Consider the following 21,747-nt stretch of genomic DNA (forward strand, 5'->3'; position numbering starts at 1 on the left):
CTCATTCAAGTCAGAAGAGATGTTGTTCACACTCAGAGTTTGGACGCCTGTTTTTTTTATATTTTTTTTCATTTTTTTTTTATCCATGAAGGACTTTATTCTAAAATAATATAAACATTTATCATAATATAAATGGAATGCAGCCATGTAAGCGATTCAATTAGCTCAGTCTTCAAGCTATAGGTACTAAAAAGCAGCATCTTTAAACTTATTAATTGAACTAGCAGTTAAGCCCGGCTTCGCCCGGGAGTAAGCGGAGCCCTGTAGCAATTTAAGACGCTCGCTATCCCATTATCATTAGCTTTACCTCCTTTGTTTGGATACAAAAAAAGAGTTATCTCCCTTACCTTCTAGAAATTTCCGGAACTGTCCAGTTAATTTTTCTTTCTTCATTTCTTCCCCTCATAGGAGCAATAGCGAGTCTCTAATATCACTGGCATGATGTGCTTGCTACAGGTGAACAGTAGGCACTGAACTGATCTTGCACCATATAGGCTGTATTCAATAAATGGGAGGTCCATAATCTGAGAAAGGAAACAATGAATCAAGAAACTAAAACCCAGGTGCACATCTGCGGCACCTAGGGAGTGTACGTGCACACTATCTTGTTCCTGCCTCTTGCCATCTCAGAGGTATGGCGACCACAGACAAAAAAAGAGTTATCTCCCTTACCTTCTAGAAATTTCCGGAACTGTCCAGTTAATTTTTCATTCTTCATTTCTTCCCCTCATAGGAGCAATAGCGAGTCTCTAATATCACTGGCATGATGTGCTTGCTACAGGTGAACAGTAGGCACTGAACTGGTCTTGCACCATATAGGCTGTATTCAATAAATGGGAGGTCCATAATCTGAGAAAGGAAACAATGAATCAAGAAACTAAAACCCAGGTGCACATCTGCGGCACCTAGGGAGTGTACGTGCACACTATCTTGTTCCTGCCTCTTGCCATCTCAGAGGTATGGCGACCACAGACAGACAGACACACAGACAGACACTCTCTTTTATTTATATGTATAGATGAAGACATGTGTGTGTGTGTGTGTGTGTGTGTGTGTGTGTGTGTGTGTGTGTTTGTGTTTTTGTGTGTGTGTGTGTGTGTGTGTGTGTCTGTGTGTGTATGTGTGTTTGTTTGTTCGTGTGTGTGTGTGTGTGTGTGTGTGTGTGTGTCTGTGTGTGTATGTGTGTGTGTGTTTGTTCGTGTGTGTGTGCGGTGTGTGTGTGTGTGTGTGTGTGTGTGTGTCTGTCTGTCTGTCTGTGTCTGTGTGTGTATGTGTGTGTGTTTGTTCGTGTGTGTCTGTGTGTGTATGTGTGTGTGTTTGTTCGTGTGTGTCTGTGTCTGTATGTGGGTTCGTGTGTGTGTGTGTGTGTGTATGTGGGTTCGTGTGTGTGTGTGTGTGTGTGTGTATGTGTGTGTGTGTGTGTGTATGTGTGTGTGTGTGTGTGTGTGTGTATGTGTGTATGTGTGTGTGTGTGTGTGTGTGTGTGTGTGTGTGTGTGTGTGTGTGTGTGTTTAGTAGTGTGGTAGGTTTGCTCCTGTTTTCGACACACCCCTCGCTATGTTTGTCAGAGGTAACACAAGGGCATTCACTCTTCTTCACCCCATACAAACCCAACAGAGTTATTTTTCGGAATATTTTTGTTCAACGATTCTCGTACGATTTTAATTCAATGAGAATTACCATTTGAGCACTGTTAAAACCGGGGTTATTTTTAACACCGTTCACACTTTTTTTCTCGCAATTTGAAGCGACTTTACCCCGACGAGCCCTCTGATTGGAGGCTATATTTAGCTGATTGTGTGCGCGATCCCCATTGGCTAGGTTTGTTAGTCTCTCACACCCGGACGGGGACAGTCTGATAACAATTAGCGAGTCACACTAAAACTGATGGCTAATATATTGATTGTGCGCATGCGCTGTTCACAAGGCGGCGATTTTTAACCATTTTCTGACCGAAAATCTCTCGTAAATAGGTTGGACTTTTTTTTTTAAATTGGTCATTTGCACAACTCTTTATTTGCCAGAACCCAGCCTTTTCTCCGCTAGAAAACGAGGTTCCAGCCTGCGCGTGCATAGGGCAGGCACTAATGTACGTTGGTAATAAGCAGAGAAAATGGTTGGTTCGTTGTTATTTGGTATTGTCTCTCCATCAGTGCATGCTGTTCGAGACCGATGCAAGTTTGTTTCTTTCCTATAGATCCTCAGGTTACATGGCAATTAAGCTCCATGCTTAAACGCTATTTACAATCAGGTCTATCACTGTAAAAAGAAGGTTCTAAAACTTCTTTTTTTATCTCTTTTTGTGAAGTTTTATTTTTATTTTTTGTAAATTTTTTGTAACATGTATATGCTGTACATTACAGGACATCACCTAACCAGACTTCTTTACTTTCACGTCTCTTTTTTCAAATCTTGATCTCCTTTTAAAAGTTAAAAATCTTGTCCGGGGGGAACAATCCCGGGTATAAGCAGAGCAGAGGGTGTCTTTGTTTTCACAGTTTCCACGTTACTATGGCTTCGCTTCCGTCGTTAAAACATGTACATGTACTCACATCCTCACATGGGAACAAGACAAAGAATATCCTCGCACACACACGCAAATAAATTACCACAGCAACGCTTCCGTTGTTAAAACGCGTTCACACATAAACAAACGTATACGCCAACATAATATTCCCGCGCGCACACCCAGCTGCGCGTACAGAAAGAGAGGGGGAGAGAGAGAGGAGGGGTGAGAGGGGGAGAGAGAGAGGGGGGAGAGAGAGAGGAGGGGTGAGAGGAGGGGGTGGGAGAGAGAGATAGAGAGAGAGAGGGGAGCGGTGAGAGGAGGGGGTGAGAGAGAGAGAGAGAGAGAGAGAGGGGGGAGGGGGAGCGGGTGAAAGGAGGGGGTGAGAGAGAGAGAGCAGAGGGAGAGGGGGTGGTAAATGTAATTGACAGAATGTTAATCTTCAACTCTGGGAATTTCGTATCTAATCAAAGTTCATGTCCCTCGAGTAATTTAGTAGTGTGTTTCGCAATGGCTTTTATTTTGTCAAGAATAAACCGCATCAGCTCCATACTTTATTTGCCGTAAAAGTTCAATAAATAATCATTAGAAACACACACACACACACACACAAAAACTCGCTCATGACAAATCAGACGCCTATATGCATAAAAAAAAAGGTTGGTTTTTCCGTTCGCACAGTGCTAAACCGATCTCAAAACGAAAGAAAAAAACAAAATCGGGGGGGAAAACCGTCGATCGACAACCACTCTTCCATCAACCCCCGCATCCCGTCCCCTCTCCCAAACACCCACCCCCACCCCAAACCCCAAACCCACACCCCATCTACCAACTAGCACCCACAAAAAAAACCACCAAAAAAACGTTGCTGGCAAATATGGCGTGAAGAATGATCAGACGTCTTCACGGCGTTTTCTGCGAGATTTCGCGCGACTTGAGCAGCGAGAATCACAGATCGGAGCTAGCCTCCGTATTCCAACCTCAAGCTCGAGCGGGCGGCGACGGAACAAATTCACGCTCGGACACACTCAGCAATAATATCAGAGACAACGCCAAAGCTCATCGTCAATGATTGAGAGCTTTTATGCCCATAATAGGATTCTAATATTCCTGCGCCGGGGCGGGCGGAGGGTTATATTGTGCAAGGCCAATCGCACCAAATCTGAGCAATTACTCCGAGAAATTCGCGTCTCCGATTGCTCTTATTGAAAGGCGGGGGAGAGCGAACAGACGACAATCTTCGCCGGAGCAGACGACCAAGGGGAAAGAACTCTCAAAGGCCACTTCCGCCCGCTTGCTTGAAAACCGCGAGGGTGTAATTGAAAATGGTCGCTTTGTGGTGGGAATTGGTGTCGGTTCTCTCCCTTCCTCAGAAAGGGAGGGGGGGTTGGGGGTGGGGGGGAGGGGGGTGGACATACGTCGCTTGATCTGTTTTCCTTTCTTGTGGGGACTGATGGGAGGGGGGGTGGAGCGGGGGGGCGGGGGGGACATGGGTGTGTTTCAGTCAATCTGTCTGTCTGTCCGTCTGTCCATCCGTGCGCATGAGTGTATGTTTGTCACGAATCTCGTGCACCGACGTCCCCATTTTCAATTGTGTTCAGACAGTGAGGTCCAGTAGGTTCGAACGTTAAAAGTACAACAGATTTTTTTAAATAAATGAATAGAGTTACAAAAAAACAAACAAAGGATTACTGTACTCACCGATACAAAGACGACACAAGACGATAACGAATTTTCGCTTCTGGAATCTTCATCAGGAAAAACAAGAACACAAAAGACAACAAAAAGCAAACGCAACACGGAACGAACAAGGTTTGAAAGAAAATGGAGGGGAAACACGCAAAAAAGGGAAGGAACTCTAGGAACGGAAATGAATGAAAGGGGAGAGAAGTGGTTGGATGATGTCAAGGGCACTGGCATACAGACTAAAAGTAATACACATTTATAAAAGGGGGGGAGGGGGGAAAGAAAAAAAATAAAAGGCGGAAAACACACGCACGCACACACTCACACACACACACACACACACACACACACACACACACACACACACACACACACACACACACACACACAAATAAATAAATAAACAAATAAATAAATAAAATAAAGTTTTAAATAAATAAAAGCAAAACAAAACAAAATCACTCCAGCAAATGGAAAGTCAAAAGCAAAAATGCAACACAGAACCTTGTGGGGCGGGGGGATGGGGAGGGGGAGGGGGGAGGAGGGGGGGGAGTTCCACCATCGTCGTACATGCGTGTGGGTAGCGCGACTCTTGTTGTGGCTAGCTTTCCACTGGGAAGAAGCATTTGGATAATAGAGTAAATTAAATTAAATTAAATTAAATGCACGGCTACGTGTTCACTATCACTTCGTCCAAAAACGCAGCCTGACCCTGGAAATACAGTCGAACCTCTCTACAACGCCCACCTTTAGGACGACCCCAAAGTGTTCTTTACGGACAGTGGGTCGTTATGGAAAAGTGCATTTTATGGAGAAAAAAATCTTGGGGGGGGGTCTCGGGTGGTCGTAATGGGCAGGTGGTCGCTATGAAGAGGTTGTCGCCAGGGCAGGTTCGACTTAACAAACAAAACAACTTTATCCTTATATTTCTATTAATTTCAGATGATCGGCAAAACTGGCAGGAAAGTGTCAGCAGTTAGTTCATAATGGTGGGGGTGCGTCTTTCTACCTCAATAGTTTCCTCTTTGCTCTGTTTTCTTCTGTTTCAACGACTGGACGTGTCATGTTAAGGCAATAACATTCATTTACAGGTATGTCATTATTCAAAACCACCTCTTTCTAATGATATCGACACTGTATACATTATAAATAACAAAGTAACAGAGATTACACACACACACACACACACACATACACACACACACACACACACACACACACACACACACACACACACACACACACACACACACACATATACAGAAATACCAAGAACATATTCAAATGTTTCTAACAACAAACGGGTACAACACCAAAAATTAGTTTGTTCTCAGTTCTTCGCTCAGTTCTACATGCCACAAATTTCGTCAACTTTTCTCCCAGAACATCAAGTTACTAGTCAGTGTTTCTGTTCTACCATGCATTTTACTGAGAGTGATCATGACAAATCAGTTATGAAAATTGATTTGTTTTCAGTACTTCTTTCAGTACCGAGTCAGACAAATTCCGTCCATTTTTTCCCCGTGCTGTTCACTATTCCCCCAAACCAATAATTCTTGACATGATGGCCAATTCTTGCTCTCATTCCTCATCGAAGGGTACACTGCGCATGTGCGGGAAATGACGGTAGGGGTCACGTGTTTAGGACCGGCACGCGACAGATACCACTTCCGTAGCGTTCGGTCTGAGATGGTTGGATGTTTTTGTTTTGTGTCCGGCGCCATGTAGATATGCGTTTGCACACGGATTTTGCTTCTTCAGGAAATATCTGCACTGGCAAGTATTGTTCTCTTCATTTTCATTTTCATCACTTTATCGATTCATTCCATTGCTGGAAAATTAAAATTTGCTTCCCCCCAGTGGAAAGCTAGCAGTAACAAGTGTACGTGTGTTTAGGTGTATAATCCCATCTGCACTTCTGTCAGAATTTCCGAGGACTTTCACGAGCCACGGCAGTGACACAAGGGTGGGACATAGATACCGTCTCTGAGTAATCAGATAAAGTTTAACCAGTGTCTGTCCCGACCCTGATTCGAACCTGTGACCCTTGGACCCCCCCCCCCCCCCCCATTATTAAGACCTCCTAAAATCTGATAAAATCAGGTCTTAATGTGACAGGGGAGGCTACCGCTCCTTTCCCAGCAGACTCTGCACCCGATTTGTTGGCCTTTAAGTCAACACCGGTGGATTGTAGAATTCTGTTTGTGATGGGGTCTGGTGGTTTCCGATTGTCTGTATTATTCATGGAAACCTTCGGGTTTGCATAACAGTTTTTATAGGGCTAAGAAATTATGAGGTTATGAGGTTATGAATAGAAAGTCTAAGAAAACAAGGTGTTAGAGGGGAGGAAGTCTTGAATTTAAGGTGGTTTTTTTTTTTTTTTTTTTTTGTGCTTAACGCCCAGCCGACCACGAAGGGCCATATCAGGGCGGTGCTGCTTTGACATGTAACGTGCGCCACACACAAGACAGAAGTCGCAGCACAGGCTTCATTCATGTCTCACCCAGTCACATTATTATGACACCGGACCAACCAGTCCTAGCACTAACCCCATAATGCCAGACGCCAGGCGGAGCAGCCACTATATTGCCAATTTTTAAAGTCTTAGGTATGACCCGGCCGGGGTTTGAACCCACGACCTCCCGACCACTAGGCCAACCGTGCCGGTAATTTAAGGGGTCTTACAGTAGACCTTTTGTACATGTACAGAACACTGCATGAAATCGTGTCCATGAGACATTTATAATAACCACAAATTCAGTGTTGAGGGGGGGGGGGGATTTTCTGGTGGGACAAATTGTACAGAAAAAAAGATGTTGTGGGTAGCAATGTTTATTAAGATTTAACGTCTCTATTTTCTGCTACAGGAAAGCCCTAAACATCAGCTGTACTGCATTGCGTGCACATTAATGAGGTATTCTTTTTCGAATACAACAGCTATACATATAGAAAGAGGGGGAACGGGGGAGATAATATATATATATATATATATATATATATATATATATATATATATATATATATATATATATATATATATATATACTAGAATGAATACCCGCTTCGCCGGGTACCCGGCTTCGCCGGGAAGAAGTAGAGCCGAATGATACCCGGCTTCGCCGGGAAGAAGTAGAGGAATACCCGGCTTCGTCGGGATGAAAGCGTTGTGGACAGTGACCTTCTAAAAATAGTAACGGGAATATCCGGCTTCGCCGGGATGAAAGCGTTGTGGACAGTGACCTTCTAAAAATAGTAACGGGAATATGGATTGACGCCACACGAAGGAAGGGAGATAAACGCAAAACACTGGAGAAGATAATGAAGAGTTAATGGGAATGGATCTGGGAAGATGAACAGTAAAACCAAAATTCTAAGGATTACATCGGGCACACAAACACGCGATTTTCCCTTTTCACCCCTTTGATTTGAACGCGTGCGCAGATCGTTTTTTGCGAGTATGTTTGTACTTCTTCCTCTTCCGCTTTCCTTCTTCGTTCCATATTAACGCCGAAACTGTTAAACTGGTGTATGCTCTGAATATCTCTGCGGTTCAAGAGGGCATGACATCCTCAGAATTAATCTTGGGTTCACCTGCAGTGTTCCCCGAACCTTGACCAATATGCCACCACCAGTCGTCTCCTCGGCCTTTGGATCTCTTGACGGCCTCCGCCTGTTTTTCATCGTCGCAGGAATGATGTGAAAAGAGCCGGAAATTTGTCCGCTAATGAAATTTTCCGCCGCCATATTGTGGCAATGCCTCGTTCCGGCGGGTCTTTGAAAAAGTGGGATTGAAGTCGAGTGGAATGGATCGGAAACGAAACGAAGCTTATTTAAAATTCATGGGTCAGAGCGAAGAAGCTGGTGGCCTTTCACAGTTTGACGATGAGGGGTGGGTGGGGGAGGAGAAAGGGTGTGTGGGGTGCGGGCATAAAGAAAGAGGGGGGAACGGGGGAGATAATATGTGTGTGTGTGTGTGTGTGTGTGTGGGTGTGTGTGTGTGTGTGTATGTGTGTGTGCCATGGGTGTGTGTGTGGGTGTGTGTGTGTGGGTGTGTGTGTGTGTGTGGGTGTGTGTGTGTGTGGGTGTGTGTGTATGTGTGTGTGTGGGTGTGTGTGTGTGTGTGTGTGTGTGTGAGTGTGTGTGAGTGTGTGTGAATAGAATAGAATAGAATAGAATAATGTTTATTGTCATGAACCAGTAAAGTTATTGACACAACAAACAACAAATAATAATAATGCATTATACAATGCTAAAACAATCCGTAACAAATTTGCCAAGACGAACTTGAACTTCGTCTTCTAAAAATAAGTTACTTGGATTTTTGTTAGCATATTTCATATTGATATGTGAAGCATCTTCTTTAAATTCATCCCTTAATTTAACATATTTATTGCATTTATCTAGAAAATGTATTTCATCTTCTATGACATTGCATTCAATACAAAGACGATTTTCTTTAGGGATATTCTGATGTCTTCCACTTTCAATTTTTAGACAATGTGTGCTAGTCCTTAATCTGCTTAACATCTTTCTGTGTTTATTATTCTTAATTTGTATTAAGTATGACTGCATTTCGTAAGATTTACTGATCATAGAATAAAACTTAAGTCTGGAATATGTATCTGATTTTTCTTTTGTCCAGTATCTTATATATTCCTCTTGTTGTTTTTTGTCAATGGCAAACTTTAATTTGTGTACATTTAATGTAGATTGGTTATGCCAAACGTGACTAAAACCTAAGTTACAAAGAGATTGTCTAACAAATTGTAGCCATGGCGTTTCTGTCGGATGGAGCAACATTGAGTCATATAATTGATGTATATACGAATCTTGTTTGGAGTCTAGAATATGCGCCCAGAATGCTATTGTTTGTGATAACATTTTTAATCCTAAAGGGAACCTTCCTAATTCCCCCAGTACAGGTATCCACATAGCTTTTCTATGAACTCCAAGAAGGAATCGACAAAATTTGATATGAACAAATTCATGAGGAGTTTTGCTAGATAAACATGATCCAAAGAAATGATCAGTATTTGTTTGTTTTATTTTATTATTAAACGTAAACGGATACCAGATTTCAGCGCCATATGTTAATATCGGATTTACAAGTGAATCAAATAAATGTATCATTGTGTCTATTTGCACGTTTTGATTGCTGAAAATTCTGCGGAGGGAATGTGCTGCTTTATTACCTTGTTTACTTAAATGATCTTGAGCTGTATCAAAATTTCCATTCTTGTTGAATATGACCCCTAAATATTTATATTGATCTGTTACTTTGATTACATCAGTTCCACATTTAAATATTGTGTGCATTTTTGGATTTATATGACAAAATACTATAATTTTTGTTTTTTCTATGTTAATTTTCAAACCCCACTGTAGGCAATAGTTATTTAGATAATCTAACTTATTTTGTAATCCTATTTTTGATTTTGAAAGAAGTACTAGATCATCTGCATACAGTAGACACGATATTTTTGTATTCTGGTTAATGTATGGCGAATCAACGTCAGGCATTCCATCTGTTATATCATTAATGAAAATATTAAAAAGAGTTGGGCTTAATGTATTTCCTTGATGTACTCCTTTTTTAACCAATACATCTGGTGAATATCCACCTTGCATTTGTGTGCATATCTTTGTATTAATATACATGTTTTTGATTATATTGTAGCATTTACCTCTTATGCCAGTTTTGTATATCTTAAGTAAAAGTGCATCATGCCAAACGTTATCAAAAGCTTTTTGAAAATCTACGAAACATCCATATAATCTACCATTTTTAGTATTGATAATATCGTCTACAATTTTCTTCAGAATGAATATTTGATCCATCGTTCGGTATCCTTTTCGAAACCCAGCTTGTTCTTTTATCAAAATATTCTTTTTTTCTAAAAAGTTGTTGATTCTTGAATTTATGATTTTACAAAACAATTTTCCCAAATTACTACTAAGAGTGATTCCTCTATAGTTACTCGGATTCATTGGATCTCCTTTTTTATGCAATGGTACACTTATTCCAGTCTTCCATTCTGTAGGATAGTTACCACTTGTAAGAATAATGTTGAATAGATTAACTAATATTTTAGTCATATGATCTAAACTTGCTTTTATAATTTCATTGGTTATTCTATCTTTTCCGGATGACTTCTTATTTTTCAACGTTTTACATTCTTTTTTTAATTCTTTCTCTGTTATGGGGTCATCTAAAATAGGTGTATAACAATGTGTATGCATCTTCTTTAATTCCTCATTTACTATGTATTTTCTTTCATCAGAAACTTTAGTTTCTGTTCCTATCAATTTCTCTAAATGATCAATCCATTTCATTGGATTGATTGCACATTTTTTAGTTGTATTGACTTCACCCATCGTCTTTAAATCTTTTAGAGTTTTCCACATAGCACTTGGATCGTTATTAAATTCGTCATTCAATTTCTTTACTAAATTATCTTTAAAAATCCTTTTCTTTTTCTTTAATATTGCTTTGTATTTTTTTCTTTTTGAGTAGTATTTCTGACATAAATTTACATCATAAGGGTATCTATTTAGAGCATTTAATAATGATTTTAATTCTCTCCTTTGTAAAAAACAGTCACTATCGAACCATTTTTTATGTTTTCTATTCTTTTTCGTAAAATTGCGGTTCTTGATTTTCTTGTTCAAGCATTTTTTTGCAGCCGTGTTTAGCATTGCTGTTATTTTGTCTGTTAAATTGTTAACACACTCGTCTGAGTAATATTTGTCTTCACATGTATGCATTGTTTCAATTTCGTCGTGTATGTTCTGAAGTAAATGTTTCATGTCTCGTGTGTCTAACTCCTGTTTGAATTTAACTTGTGAATTGCTGTCCCACTGATATATTATATCTTCTGCTTTTCCTTGGTTATTAATTGAACATTTATTATGTTTACAATTGATGTTAGGTTTAACATTGGCATTTTTGTTTTTGAACGGAATTCGAATTCTTAGTTCTAAAGGACAATGATCTGAATATACAGTTAAATCTTTTACTTTCATATGTATTACATCCTTGATTAGTTCCTGAGAACAAAGAAAATAGTCCACTACACTACAACCCTGGGGTGTATAACATGTGTATCGCCCACTTAAGTCTCCCAAGGACCTTCCATTAAGTATATACATGTTATTATTATGGCACAAATCTATCAACCTTCTACCTTGTTTTTGTATGACCTTATCTGAAGAATGTCTTTCATGTAGATAGTCAAAGCAATAAGTTGATGGCAAAGAATACCTAAGACTTTCGCTATCTAACTTTAGATAATCGATCAGTTCACCCGTTCTTGCATTGAAGTCTCCGCATAAGATCACGTTACCTTTGGGTATTAATTCATCTAAGTCATTCTCTAACTTGTCCCACAATTCCTCAGTAAAATCTTTTCCAAAGGATGACGATTCGGGCGGAATATATACACACCCTAAATAAATGTCGTGTTCTTTGTTATCCTTTTGAACTTTCAGCCAAATAATGTCACTGTTGCTTTTTTGTAGGATTTGGAAGTTTGAAGATATGTTTTCTCTTATGAATAAACTAATACCCCCAGAAGCACTGGTTGCATTTGTTCTTCTCTTTCTATAAAAGTGACGTTTTACAAATCCTGATAGAAATACTTCTTCGGCATGGTCCTCGTCCAGGTGCATCTCCTCCAGCATAATAATGTCATATCCACATAAAGATTGTATAACGTTATCATCCTGCAATTTGTTGGTTGTTTGTCCGTCGATTGTTTCTTTATACCCTTTTAGGTTCCACGACAAAACATTAATACTGAATGTACTACTATCAAACATGTATGGTTTGTATGAAAAGTTACCTTCGTCGTAACACTAACATTTTTGAAAGAATCGAATACGTTATTAACGAACAAAATATCTATCACGATATTATTAAAAGAAATATCTATCGCGTGGTCGTGGTTGTGGACTCCAGTTCCATGGTCTCATCATGTGAGGATGCATGAAGGCTGAATCTCTCTTTGGTGGACTATGATGATGTCCACTCCATCTTCCATTGCTCTCCCATGTTCTCTGTCTTCCCGTTTGCTGGTGTCGTCGTTCAAATGGTGGTGGGCGAGACTGGTGATGAAATTGGCGATGATAATGACCCGTATGTTGTTGGATTGGTCTGGCAGCTTGGTGTTCTGAGTGATGGTTTCCCTGCCTTTCCCACAAAATATGGTCAAGGTGTTGGCCAATGTTTCTTGCCAGGACTGCCGCGCCTTTCATCGTTGGATGTATTCCGTCTCTGTTCGACAGCGAATATACGTTTTCATGTGAGACAAAGGAAATTCCTGTCTCCGCCATGTCTGCTGCGCACACAGCATTGAATACCTCTCGTTGAGTGTTCAGATCCATTACGTTAGTTGGAATGATCTTACTCACGACAACCTTGGCTTCTTTGAATCGCTGTTTGGCTGCCTCCACACATTTGGTCATCATTTTTGCCGCTCTCTGACCTTTTTCTTTCTTGATGTCATTCACCCCGACATGAAACATAATTGCATCTGGAGTTTTGTGAATGTTCTCCACTGTTTCTTGGCAATCCTTGATGTTCACTACATGTTTTTTTACTATCTTCAGACCGTACGTTTTTTGCATTCGGCCTGGATCGACATGTTTCAATACACTGTCATGAATGAGGTAGACTGTTGGTAGAGAGTTTTCTTCCTCTCTGTGCTCTTGTCGCGACAGGTTTTCAAACACAACGTCTTCCTGATCTTCATCTGAATTGGACTCACTCGCTGTTGAATCAACAAAGTCAAAAGAATCTTCACGGCGATGTCTTTTCAACACGCTGATCGGGCTTTTGTTTTTCTTTTTTACACGAGGATTTCTTGATGACGTCAGATTGTTCGATGTTGTTGACGTCATTGCCTTTTCGGCTTCATGGTCTTTGTTTTCCATCTTCTCGTATGGCGATTTCGATGTTATATCTCTGACTTGATCAACCCTTTTATTCACCTCTATTCCTGATGACGTCATTGGTTTTGTGCACGACTTTTCTGGTGTCATTTCGATGCTGATGTCATGGTTCATGCTTCCATTCTTTTGAGGTTGGCACGTGGTCTTTGGAACCTTCTGTTTTTTCTCATGTAGTTGTTCTTTTACGGATGTGCTGTACGTAAGGATATCTGAATACGTCGTTTGAGTTGTCACATCTTGTTGTCTCGTCTTGGGGTGTGTCGACAACATGTCAGTCAGTTCCTTGATCTCTTCTTTGTGACTTCTATTTGTCAGCTGGATTTGTTCGGCCAAGTTGAGAATCGCGTTCTCCATGTTCTGTATCATTCTCTTGCCCTCAGACTGTTCCAGTTTCAAGAGCTGCAACTCATGTAGCAGGATGACATTGTTGTTTTTAATCGCATGATTGTTATCAAGAGATTCTTCTTCTTCGGTGAGGATTTCACTGACGTCCTCCACAATCTTTTCGTCCAACATCGCTTGTGCACAATCCTCGCAGGTGAACTTTCTCTGCGTTCTTACGAATAAGCACAGCTGATACACTGGTAACTTGGTGTGCATCCATGGAATCTTGCTTTTGCATGAAGAACATGTAAGTTTTCTTTGTTTGGATATTTCCTCAGTTTTTTCACCGTTGATCAGTGTTTTCACGAGTGTTTGATCATCCTCTTGACAATTCTGGAATCTTTGTTCTTGGGTTGTCAAGGGAATCGTGTCGTCATGTCCTTCAACCGTGGTTTCGCTTCGGTTTTCTGTTGTTTCATCTTGAAATTCATCCTCCTCACCTACTCTAGTTTCATCCTCTCCTTCAAAGTTCTGATGCTCATTTGAAGAACCTTTGAATATAACTGGATTCTCAATTCCAGCCTGCCGCATCGCGCATTTTGCTGCGGCCAACGACTGGTAACAACGATGAGTTGCCTTTGGGAATGCCGTCACTGATTTCGACGCCTCGTTCCATGTATCAAATATTCCAACAGTCCTTCCACTGCTTACAGCATAAAATCGCTTTTCTGATCTCTTCTTTTTCCTTGATCCTCTCGAACGACTCATTTTTTCACTTTTGAATCATCACTTCACATGGGATGCGTCTGGCTTTCGCCATTTTAGAACCGGAAGTGTGTGTGTGTGTGTGTGTGTGTGTGTGTGTGTGTGTGGGGGGGGGGGATTGGGGGTGGGGGGGTCGGGGGTGTTGGTATGAAGAAAGAAAGGGGGAAACAGCGGAGAAAATGTGTGTATGTGTGTGTGTGTGCGTGTGTGTGTGTGTGGGTGTGTGTGTAGGTGTGTGTGGGTGTGTGTATGTGTGTGTGGGCGTGTGTGTGTGTGTGTGTGTGTGTGAGTCCGTGCGTGCGTGTGTGCGTGCGTGCGTGTGTATGTGTGTGTGTGTGTGTGTGTGTGTGTGTGTGTGTGTGTGTGTGTGTGTGTGTGTGTGTGTGTACGCGCGCCCGATCGTAAGTATTCGATTATTTTGGTGTCCTGATATCCGTTCTTATGACTGACTCGATCACTGCATGATATTGGTCAACGACGGGGAAAAAAACATGAACAAAATAAACAAAGACAAGTCGCGTAAGGCGAAAGTACAACATTTAGTCAAGCTGTCGAACTCACAGAATGAAACTGAACGCACTGCAATTTTTCAGCAAGACCGTATACTCGTAGCATCGTCAGTCCACCGCTCGTGGCAAAGGCAGTGAAATTGACAAGAAGAGCGGGGTAGTAGTTGCGCTGAGAAGGATAGCACGCTTTTCTGTACCTCTCTTCGTTTTAACTTTTCTGAGCGTGTTTTTAATCCAAACATATCATATCTATATATTTTTGGAATCAGGATCCGACAAGGAATAAGATGAAAGTGTTTTGAAATTGATTTTGAAAATTTAATTTTGATCATAATTTTTATATTTTTAATTTTCAGAGCTTGTTTTTAATCCGAATATAACATATTTATATGTTTTTGGAATCAGGAAATGATGAAGAATAAGATTAACGTAAATTTGGATCGTTTTATAATTATTTTTTTTTTTACAATTTTCAGATTTTTAATGACCAAAGTCATTAATTAATTTTTAAGCTACCAAGCTGAAATGCAAGACCGAAGCCCGGCCTTCGTCGAAGATTGCTTGGCCAAAATTTCAATCAATTTGATTGAAAAATGAAGGTGTGACAGTGCCGCCTCAACTTTTACAAAAAGCCGAATATAACGTCATCAAAGACATATATCGAAAAAACGAAAAAAACATCCGGGGATATCATTCCCAGGAACTCTCATGTAAAATTTCATAAAGATCGGTCCAGTAGTTTAGTCTGAATCGCTCTACACACACACACGCACAGACAGACAGACAGACAGACACACACACACACACACACACACACACACACACACACACACACACACACACACACACACACACACACACACACACACACTCACACATACACCACGACCCTCGTCTCGATTCCCCCTCTATGTTAAAACATTTAGTCAAAACTTGACTAAATGTAAAAACGAGAGAGAGAAAAACCACACAGACACAACCCCTTGCAGAAAAGTAAGGAAAACAAAAAATGCAAGAAACAAGACGAAAATTTCATATCTACCGTGGTTTATCTATATATCTACAAATTTGCCGTCTGCTAAACCAAAGAGTAGGCCTAAACTGCATGCACTCACTATTATTGGCAAGCGCATATACAGACAGAAACGATCGAAGTGTACAAATGTTGGAGAGAAATAAATAAAGAATAAATTTATTCATTTCAGATCTACCTCTCCTTCTCTAAATCTGCAAGGCAATTTTACTTGTTTTTATGCGGACAGTAAAGTCTAAATCAAAGAGCGAAGATGGAAATGACTAATATTTGGGACTGCACGCAGTAAAAAGGAGAGAATATGTAAAATATACATTTTCTGTGCTTTTTTATTGTTATCATCAGTCTTTGTTGTGTTGTAATTGCATTCTGTCGGTGTCTGCGTGACTTCGTCCTACTATGCTCGAATCCACACCGGCGATGAAATATTCGAACGAGCAAAGCGTGATATGCACTGAGATGCACATAAAGACTGTGTTATTAGTGTCGTACTTATTTCATCGTATTTATCTATTTATTTACTTTTTTCCCTTTTTCTTTCTTTCTTTTTTAAATTTGTTCCCCCTTTTTTAAGGTATATAACTTTTTTGTGCACTCTATTTTTTTCCACGCCTTACTTTTTTTTTTCTTCTATTTTTTGTGTGTGTGGAAAAGAGGGTAGGCAATGTTATTCAGAGTTGGAAAGGGAGCGGGGCTGCGAAGGGGTGTTATGTAAAAGCAAAAATAGAGAGCAAAAAAACCAAGGAGACAGTGCACAGCAGTATAGCTGCAAGAGTGGCCTGTTCTGTCCGCCGTATGTGAATCAATATAGTCAAGCATGAATTCTTTTTTTTTTCTTGTTGAAAAAATCTAGTTTATACTGGTACTTTTAATGTGTATCTAAAAACATTCAATTCAGTTTTCTTTGAAAATCTTGCCTTCTATTTTTCCCCCGAAAAGCCCCGACCTCCATATACCACCCCACATTATTTTATGCTGCTTCAATATAGGGCTCCCCTGACTGTGCGTCCCTGCGTCCTACACGCAATAGAAGCCGAAAACACGTACAATCTGTTTGTCCCTGAGTCCTACACGCAATAGAAGCCGAAAACACGTACAATCTGTTTGTCCCTGAGTCCTACACGCAATAGAAGCCGAAAACACGTACAATCTGTTTGTCCCTGAGTCCTACACGCAATAGAAGCCGAAAACACGTACAATCTGTTTGTCCCTGAGTCCTACACGCAATAGAAGCCGAAAACACGTACAATCTGTTTGTCCCTGCGTCCTACACGCAATAGAAGCCGAAAACACGTACACAAAATTCCTGTAGGGGGTCCCACGACGCACTAACAGTAAAAAGAGGGGGTCCCGGTGTAACACGAGAAAATTACTCCCACGAGATTTTTACTCCGGAGTAAACATTTCGTACGAAAAAGTTACTCCCTTCACGAAAAAAGCACTCCCCCATTACACGAGAAAATTACTCCCCAAGACAGGTGAGTTCCGAGTAAACATTTCGTACAAAAATGTTACTCCCCTGACGAATAAATAACGAATAAATTACTTCACCCCAACACGAGCAATTTAACTTCCCATGCCAGGTGTACGACATTTTTACTCCCTTGTCCCCTGTTAGTCTTGGTGGTGGAAGGGGTGGACGGAGGGTAGCGCGACATTCGTGTGTGCGAGATCACTTATTGGCATTATCCGTTCGCCCGCATCCCATTTTTGCGTACGAAATTTTTACTGGAAGTAAAAAAAATGGGGAGTAAAAATTTCGTGGAGGGAGTAATTTTTTCGTGCCTTGGGGAGTTCTTTTCTCGTACGAAAAGTGTACTCGGAGTAAGAATTTCGTACGAAATATTTACTCCGGAGTAAATTTTTCGTGGAGTAAAAATTTCGTGTTACACCGGGACGCACTACACATCTGTTATCATGCTTTCCATAATTATTAGTACTGGTTTCAGAAAACGTACCGACGCAAATTCACGGAGTTAATCTTAACCACATGACAGTAATGTTTTTGTTAAAGACTCACAGAGTTTCGAAAAGTCAGCGTTACTTTAACATCAGCGCTTCAGGGATTATACATGTCTCGGGGAGGACTAGCTAGTGTACCTTCCGAAAGCAAGAATATCTTCTTCTTCTCGATCGCTCAGACAGGGACTCCGGAACTCTTGGTGAAGTATATGCAGTACAGCGAAGACTCCGCAAGGTGCCGAAGATCTTGTCCTGAACTGGTGTGTCCGCAGGCCATGTTTCTGCTCGTAGTTTCTGGTGGATTGGACAGTGTTGGAGGAGGTGTTCCACTGTCATGTCTGCGATGTCACAGTGGCATACAGGCGTGTCCCCAATGTGGAATGTGGAGAACATGATTGTGCCGACTGAGTCTGCAGTGGCAGCAAGAATATGAACGTCCCGGCTTGTCTTCGTACCCTCTGAAGTTCCACTGAGGGGGTCAAAAGGCCCCCTACAAATATTAAAGTTTGGGGTGCTGGGCTGAGATGAGGGGCACTGAACAAAACGTGGGTGCCGCCCGAACGGAAGAGAACAAACCGCGGGGTCTGATTTGTTTAAATCAATCAATGCGTCTTATATCGCGCATATTCCGTGGGTACAGTTCTAGGCGCTCTGCAGTGATGCCGTGTGAGATGAAATTTTATACGGCCAGTAGATTGCAGCCATTTCGGCGCATATTTACCTTTCACGGCCTATTATTCCAAGTCACACGGGTATAGGTAGACAATTATTAACTGTGCCTAAGCAATTTTGCCAGGAAAGACCCTTTTGTCAATCGTGGGATCTTTAACGTGCACACCCAATGTAGTGTACATGGGGGGAGGTTCGGACAAAAATCACACCAAACCTCAATTTTAACCCACCAACACTGTGGCTGGCTCCCACCCGGTTGGTAACTTTCTCGTACACACCGGCCCCAGGGACCCTCTAGGTTCAGCGTCCATGGGGTGTCCTTTTCAGAAACAAGAATGTTTTTTATTTGGGTCTGTTTTATTAATATCAGACATAATGCCGCCCGCATGTGACAAGAGACAACCACACCGCACATCGGTCCTCGCAAACGGCGTTGATGAGAGGAAGTTTTGTCAGCCATGCTGGTGGTCCTGTGTCGGGTTTGTTTGTACTGCACGTGCTGAGCCTGCCCTTTTCACTGTCAGTATGCAAATTACATTTCGCCGCGCGTGCGCATTTGTCTCTTTTAGAGAGTATGGTAAGCCTTCTGTTACTCGTTCGTGTTTTATTTTTCTTTCCTTCTTTCTTGTTCTTGTTTGTGTGTTAATGTATGTCTGTCTGTGTGCCTGTCTGTCTGCCTGTCTGTCTGTGACTGTGTCTGTGTGTCTATGTGTGTGCCTTAACCACTACCACAAAAACATCAAGAAATAGCACGCGCACGCGCGAGAAAGAGAGAGATAAAGAGAGAGAAGGAAAAGGGAAGACAGACAGACAGACAGACAGACACACAGACAGGCAGAGAGACAGAGACAGAGACAGTAGCAGGCGCAAAAACAGAGACAGACACAGGCAGACACACAGACTGACTCACATACAGACTGACATACATACAGACGGACATACAGACAGACAGACAGACATACAAGCAGATAGAAACGGAGATCCCTTGGAACTTTAGAATATAGTCAAATACATTTTGAAATACATATAAGTAAAATAATTCACAAAACAAATCTAATAAAATATTTTTCTTTTCACCTGTTCGTCTGTCAGTGTGTACTGCTGTTCATTGGCGCAATGAAGTTTTAAAGTACCTATTGAACAAGTAACAGTGACAGAAGTCCATGATAATGATCACAAACTTACGAGATCAAAAGATATTCGTGGGAAAGGACACAAACGCATTAAAGTTTGTTTTACAATTTGATTTAGTAGTCAATGTTGCGGTCGCGATATAACCTTCGTGGTTGAAAACGACGTTAAACACCAAATAAAGAAAGAAAGAAGTCAATGTGGGAGCTAATTCTTACTCAGATTATAACTAAACCACAAGCGTATGTATTTGGTTCCTTGGATCAAGTTCAGTTTCGAAGGCACCATTGTCAACTTACAACATCACAAATGGTCGAGGAAAGGGACATAACTATAAGGAGCAAACTCTTACCCAGGTGGAACGTACATCATAAGCGCTGTTACGTCCCTTGCATCATCTGTTCGTTTTGAACATGATACACTTTTGCCAAGTTCATGTATGCAGTTTGTAGATCTGTTTGCGCTTTTTAGTTAAAATCTTGATTGATTGACTCGGTTGCTCGTTCGTTCGTTGGTTTGTTTTGTTCGTTCGTTCTTTCGTTCATTCATTGAACTATAAGCAGAAGGGTTGGCTGGTATAGGTTCCTTCGTTTGCTGGCCTGTTGGTTTGTTGATTGGCTAATTCGTCGCCTATTGTTTTGGTGGATGTTTTGAAATTTCTTGAATGATCCCGTTTGCATTTTCAAAACAAACATTTTGTTTGGGTTTGTTTGTTCGCTGATTGTTGATTTTTGATTGGAGGTCCCTATGGGTAGAATGGCTTGGTGGTATGTTCCTTCGTTTAAAGGCACAGTAAGCCTCCCGTAAACCATCACAGAGCTCCCCGAGCGTCTACATATAGTACAAGCATACTTCCATTTGAACGCTCACCGAACGGGAACATCCTGGCTGCTTTCTGTCGAGCGTGAGAAATTTTCAAAGAATTTATTTTCGTGGACTTGGTCCTCAACAACAATGGCGCCTCGTTTTGGTGCTGGACGGCTGTTATGAATACCGGAATTCACGCCCGGACAGTAAGCCTCCCGTAAACCATCACAGATACTGTCAGGCTTTTACACACAGTACAAACACCCTTCCATTTGAACGCTCACCAAACGGGAACTTCCTAGGTGCCCTACGTAAAGAGCGAGCAGGTAAACTGGATCACACGGGTTCACGATGGCTCAGGGGTAAGATAAACCACGCAAAAATAAATTCTTTGAAAATTGTTCGCTCTTTACGGAGGGCACCTGGGATGTTCTCAATCGGTGAGTGTTTAAATGAAAGGGTGTTTGTACTGTGTGTAAAAGCCTGACCGTATCTGTGATGGTTTACGGGAGGCTTACTGTGCCTTTAATGGGCTGCTTTCTTGCTTGGCTACTGCGCCACTGATTTAAGAAACGAAAGGAAGTAAACGCTCTAACTGCATACGATATTTAAAGCGCTTACTTCCCTTGCTTTCTCGGATATGAAAATAAATCTCATCATTTGATTCGGATTTTGTTTACAGTGCTACCGGTTGTTTAGATTGATAGTCGGTTTCGCGAGAGGCATATCATTACACACGTCTGATCGTGTGTACGTGCATCCGTCTGTGTCTGTCTGTCTGTCTGTATATCTGCCTGCATGGCTGTATGTCTGTCTCAGTGTATATCTGCTGAATGTTTGCAGACAACTTTAAAGTAAACCTTTCTTTGCAAAAAGAAAGCAACTTTAATTTTCAGTTTTCCGCGCTCACGAAGTGTGGTAAATATTGTCATTATCAAAGTTGATGCCTTACAAAAATCAAAAATTCTGTGTGCACCGGTCAGAGACATCACAAATACATCAAACACAAATCTGGATTTAAAGGCACACTCCTTCTTGTGAAAACACTTCAGTTCACGATCTCAAATATGGCGAAGCTTTTTGGCTCACGTAAGTGTAGCCTATGCGATCGTAACTTTGTCTGTCTGTGCGTTTGTGCGTGTGTGCGTGTGTGTGTGTGTTTGTTTGTGCGTGTGTATGTCTGTGGTAGAAACTTTAACATTTCGTCATTTGAAGACGTCACATTATGGCGTAAGAGGGTTAGACGTCACGCGAAGGAATTACTGAAAGTCTCGGTCATTGTTATTTTGAGCGGGCCGAGACTAGTTGGCAGTCGTGTCCCTGTAAGTAGGCTACATGCAGACAGACAGATCTAGATCTAGTGTCTCGCTTTCTTGCACAGTGTCACCTATGCTTACTGTGTG

The 21,747-nt window shown here is 41.3% G+C and overlaps 1 protein-coding gene across 1 annotated transcript; it reads right to left on the reverse strand.

Annotated features, from left to right (window-relative positions):
- Positions 1-12,162: 12,162 nt before the first annotated feature.
- LOC138974680 (hyaluronan mediated motility receptor-like) lies at positions 12,163-13,657 on the reverse strand. The gene is made up of 2 exons (XM_070347399.1): positions 12,598-13,657; positions 12,163-12,380 (listed from the first exon to the last, which is right to left on the reverse strand). Exons 1-2 carry the CDS (start codon positions 13,655-13,657, stop codon positions 12,163-12,165), a joined length of 1,278 nt encoding a protein of 425 aa, XP_070203500.1.
- Between the last annotated feature and the right edge of the window lie 8,090 nt (positions 13,658-21,747).

This window comes from Littorina saxatilis, linkage group LG8 (assembly GCF_037325665.1).
Source record: "Littorina saxatilis isolate snail1 linkage group LG8, US_GU_Lsax_2.0, whole genome shotgun sequence".
In the NCBI taxonomy this organism is placed as follows: Eukaryota; Metazoa; Mollusca; class Gastropoda; order Littorinimorpha; family Littorinidae; genus Littorina; species Littorina saxatilis.